This window comes from Tupaia chinensis, unplaced genomic scaffold (assembly GCF_000334495.1).
Source record: "Tupaia chinensis unplaced genomic scaffold, TupChi_1.0 Scaffold147534_1, whole genome shotgun sequence".
In the NCBI taxonomy this organism is placed as follows: domain Eukaryota; kingdom Metazoa; phylum Chordata; class Mammalia; order Scandentia; family Tupaiidae; genus Tupaia; species Tupaia belangeri.
The window spans coordinates 383474-388464 of record NW_006207386.1 but is presented as its reverse complement, the minus strand read 5'-3'; the positions used below and the strand labels follow the sequence as shown (position 1 = coordinate 388464).

At 40.3% G+C, this 4991-nt stretch overlaps 1 protein-coding gene across 1 annotated transcript in view; it reads left to right on the top strand.

Annotated features, from left to right (window-relative positions):
* Positions 1–4150: 4150 nt before the first annotated feature.
* The window catches only part of LOC106734039 (interleukin-6-like), a 4308-nt gene continuing 3467 nt past the window's right edge, over positions 4151–4991 (top strand). The window contains exons 1-2 of the mRNA XM_014584742.1: positions 4151–4244; positions 4424–4563. Coding sequence (XP_014440228.1) covers positions 4151–4244; positions 4424–4563 — 234 coding nt within the window. The remainder of the gene's footprint in view (positions 4245–4423; positions 4564–4991) is intronic.

The following is a 4991-nucleotide window of genomic DNA, read 5'->3' as shown; positions in this document are numbered from 1 at the left end:
CTCTTCGGTAGTGATGAAGTCATTTAGTTTCCATGTGTTTGCGTGCTTTCGTGGGTTTTTCCTGAGAATAATATCAAGTTTCATTCCATCATGGTCAGAGAAGATGCTGGATATGATTTCTATGCCTTTGAATCTGTAAAGGCTGGGTTTGTGCCATATCAGATGGTCAATCTTCAAGAAAGTACCATGCAGGACTGAGAAAATGTATATTTTGTGTTTTTTAGGTGGCATGTTCTATAGATGTCTATCAAGTCCATCTGATTTATGATATCATTTAGGACCAGAATCTCTTTGCTTATTTTTGTCTCATTGACCCATCTAAAGGAGACAATGGGGTACTGAGATTTCCAATTATTGTTTTATAGTCTATCTCTCCTTTTAGATCTATCAGTCTTTCTTTTACATATTTGGGTGCTTCTGAATTGCATCCATAGATATTTATAAGTGTTATATCTCCTTGGTGAAGTAGTCCTTTTACCACTATATAATGCCCTTCTTTGTTTCTTCTTACTGTTTTTGTCTTAAAGCCTATTTTGTCCAAAATCAGTATAGCAACTCCTGCTCTTTTTTTGCTTTCCATTTGCATGAAATACCTTTTTCCAGCCCTTCACTTTTAGTCTATGTATGTCTTTATTCATGAGATGGCTTTCTTGTAGGCAGTGTATGAAGGGTTTCTGATTTTTAAACCATTCCACCAGTCTGTGTCTCTTGATCAGAGAATTTAATCCATTAACATTCAGTGTTATCGATATTTCCAGAATTGTCCCTACCATTAAGTTGGCCATATACTTGGCTGTTTTTGTTCTCTAATTGCTGTCTGTCTTTAGTTTTAGTAGTATAGTACTCCTTTTAGAATTTCTTGAAGAGCTGTTCTGGAGTTGGTAAATTCTTTCAGATTTTGTTTATTTGAGAACGTTTTATATCTTCTTTTCCCATATGAAGAATATTCTTTTTTTTTTTTTTTTTGAGAGATTTTCGTTACAGGGCGCATGTTCTCGCCAGACAGACAGAGAGAGACAGAGAGATAGAAAGTGAGAAATCACCTCCCAAGAGGGATGGTCATGCCACAATCCCTTCTCCTCCATCTCCTCTAGGGATCTTGGGCACGCATGCACACATGCCCCAGCGTGAGTTTTAAGCCACTGGGTCTGGGACTCGAACCGTGGTCGACTACGTGGGAGGCCAGCGACATAGCCATTACGCCAACTGCTGGTTCCCAGTGAAGGATATTCTTACTGGGTGTAGTATTGTAAGTTGAAATTTTTTCTTCATTTAGCACTTTGAATATATTTCCCTATTCTTTCCTTGCTTGCATTGTATCCGATGAGAGGTCTGATGTTAGCCCAATGGGATAGCCTTTGTAAGTGATTTGTCCTTTCTCTCTTGCCAATCTTTGGATCTTGTTTTTGTCTGTGGTTTTGGACAATCTAGCTATTATATCCCATGGAGAGGATCATCTTAGATTGATTCTACTTGGGGTTCTTTGTATTTCTTGCATCTGGATGTTTGAATGCTTCTCTAGACTTGGAAAGTTTTCTTCCAGAATTTTGTGGAATATATTATCAATGCCCTTATTAGTTTCTTCGCCTTCTGGGATATCAATTATTTGGATGTGTGGACATTTTATGGTATCTAGTATTTGTCATATAGTATCCTCAGTTTTCTTGACTGTTTTCACAGTATTTTTTATTATTTTTTCTGGGTCATTGGTTTTGTCTTCTACTTCTAAGATTTGATCTTCTACATGGTCTAACCTGCTTTTAATACTTTCAAGGGAGGTTTTGATTTACTGTATGACAACCTTCATGTCTAAAAGTTTCGTTTGATTCTTTTTTATGGTGTCCACATCTTCTTTCATATCGTGGAAGGACTTCCTGATCTCTTGGAGTTCAATGTCTCTTTTCTCTTGCATCTCATAGATTTTCATTACTGTGAATGTTCTAAATTATTTTTTGGACATTTCAGTAATATCTTTTAATGTTTCCCTATTTGGCGATGAATTAGAGTGGCCTCTTGTGGGTGATGTATTACTTGATTCTCTCATCCTTGAGGCTCTTTTCTGATTTTTAGTCATTGGTAATGTCTTCACTTTGGGCTAATTTGTTGGAGAAGGATTTTGTAAGTGTGAGCTCCTGTGTTTACCCAACTGTGATATTATTTGGTGCTATTTTCTCCTTTCTACTGTGTCCTCCAGTGTGGGTAATCACAAGAGGAGTGTTGATTTATGAAGGAGAGTTTCCCTCTTTTTACAACCAGTACAGTAAGGGGCAAAGAATTCTCTAAAACTCCCAGTATTCACATGCTAGTTACTATGCACCTTGTTTTCTCTAGTCAGTGGTTAAAGGTTCAATAATAAAATAGGAAAGTAAGGAAAAACAGAAAAAGAGAGTAGGAAAGAGCAATAAGAAGAAAAAGCAAAGAAATGGAAAGGAAAACAAAGTAGCTATGGACAGAAAAAGTGAAGAAATAGGAAGAAAAAGAAGGAAAGAACTAGAACGAAAGGAGGAGAAAAAAACACGTCACAGAAAATAAAAAAAGGGTTAAGAAATGAAAACCACATGGTGTGCTTGCATACCGCATATGGTACAAGACAGCAGAGATGGATCTGCCTGGATAGATTCTGACCTGGGTGAGAGGAACAGAGAGAAATTAGCAACCTAAAAGCACAAGGAAGGAGACAGAAAGCTTTTTTTTTTTTTTTTTTTTTAAGAGTAAAATAAAGTTGGAAGGAACAGAAAAGAGCAAGAGGGAGATGCAGATCTTTTCTTACCTGGCTAGCACTGGGCTGTGTGTATGGGTGGGGTGGCCTAGCTGGGGAAGCTTCACAGCTATGAAGCTAGACCCAGAAGGTACAGGACAGTAGGGATGGACTTGCCTGGATTACACTTTTTTTTTCCCTAAATTAATTTATATTTCTCCTTTTTGGTACTGAGCAGAGGTCCTAACAAGTTTCACCTTGGACCATGCCCAGAGAGTTGCCTGGATATCAGGAGACTGGTGGAAAAACTGGGACAATTTTTCTGAGACAGACAACCCTCCTACAAGAGATGCCATCCTGAGGAAAGAGGTAACCAATAAGGAAACTTTGAACATTGGAGGGGAACATAATTCAGAGCCTTGTGTTACTAGCTTCTTTTCTGCCACTTTCTGATTCCAGTCAGGTCGTACTGCAACAGGCACACGGGAGCACAAACTCAACAAGATGCCATGAGGTCCTCTTCTGACACCCCCATAAAAGGGCAAGTGACATTCTTCCCTTTTCTTCACTGACACAAGTCCTCCACAGGAACTTGTGGTCTTTAACAGACCTGAGGCCACTTCATGCGGCCCCAGGTAGGAGACTCCCACAGTGGCCATCAATGGGGACTAAACTAGCTGCACAGGACCAATCTCTCATGCAGAGATCAAAGTTCTCACTGGGAGACTCTTAATGGGCCATGAGAGAGAGCATGGTAGAAGTGGGACTCCCCAAAATAGGCTAGAGCAGGTAAGGAGAAAATTGACAGGTGGTATGTGGTGAATGCGTATCTCACAGTTAAACTGAAATCTGTTAGAAACAACAGCACAAGATTGTATTTGGCAACCACCATCAAATGAGAGCTAGGAAACTGAAATACTGAGATGACTGGGAGTGTTACCTTCTTTGGAACCCAGGCCTGGTGCCTGGGTTGGCTATGGTGCTGTATGAGGAAACTCAGAGCACATTGTGTGAGGGATTTTCAAATACAAATAACCTGGAATATTGACTCTTACCCTGCTAATCAGGGAACAAAAGTCTTTTAAAAATAATCTTGCCAGACTGAGGTTCTTTATTTTCCCTCCATGTAAAATATGCTGCATTACTTTGGCTTTTCCCTTTTCCTTAAGAGAAACCAGACTTTGGGAGTCATTACAAAATGGTAAAAGGAAAGGAAAGCAACAGTGATCTGACTTCTTATGGTTAGCCTCTGGGATGACCAACCTTTACTTTTCTGCCTTATTGAGATTCATGAGAGGTAAACATCACATTAAATAACCTGAATAAGATTTCCAATCACTCCACCTGTGGTTGTTTCAAACCTAACCTCCAAAAAAGATGGTTATGAAATGGAAGATTTTTACCTAAGTCTTAAGATCAACAATTCAACTCCCAGTAAATATGGGACTGAGGATGTCTGAGACTCATTCTGTCTTTGAGCCAACCAGGAGTGAAAGAGCACTCTACCTGCTCACCAGGAACCCAGCTATGTCCTTTCTGTCAACAAGTAAGTGAAAGAAATCTATTGACCTGGAATAGCCTGTATGAGAGAGGAGTGTGTGGCCCTGTTCTGCTGGTGGAAGGGAGGCTAGGCAGGTGTCCAAGAGCTAGAATGAGCTGCTTGTTATGCAGACAGCTCACACCGTACTGATTTTCCCTTTCCTCCCTTGTGCACTCGTGCCTTAGGTCCAGCTGTTATCCTCCTGGGGATGCTCATGGCCATGGCTACTGCTGTCACCACCACCGAACCTCCAGAGAAAACCAAAGAGCTCATTCAGTTTCTTCTTGTAGAAATCGATATACTGGAAGGAGAGGAGAGCAGCTTGGTGATGGGGATGTAGGGTTCATGTGGGCATTTATTCTCCTGACTCCTGGATGTACAGAGAGGTTCCTGGATGGGGAGATCTTGGCTGCTTTCTGGGGGTAGTGCACATTTGAGGTGAAAGGGGCAGACAAGACATTTTGTGCATTTCTCATCTGCTGCTGCTCTCAGAAAGTTTCTTTTCTATGTTGAATAAACTAAATGGATTTGTGATCCAAGCCCTTTGACCATTTTACCTCTATAGCTGGTATGATCTGAAGATTATTGCTTCTCCTGGCTCTTTTCCTAAATAAAAATAAGGGTTATAAAACCCTTTTTTTTTCTTTAGACTTTGGGGTTATTAGGAAAACGCCACCTAAAATGAACATTCCATTTCTCAGGGCATGTGCAGTACCTTTCAGTTATGTAAGTCCAGCAGCTAGGTCTCCCCCA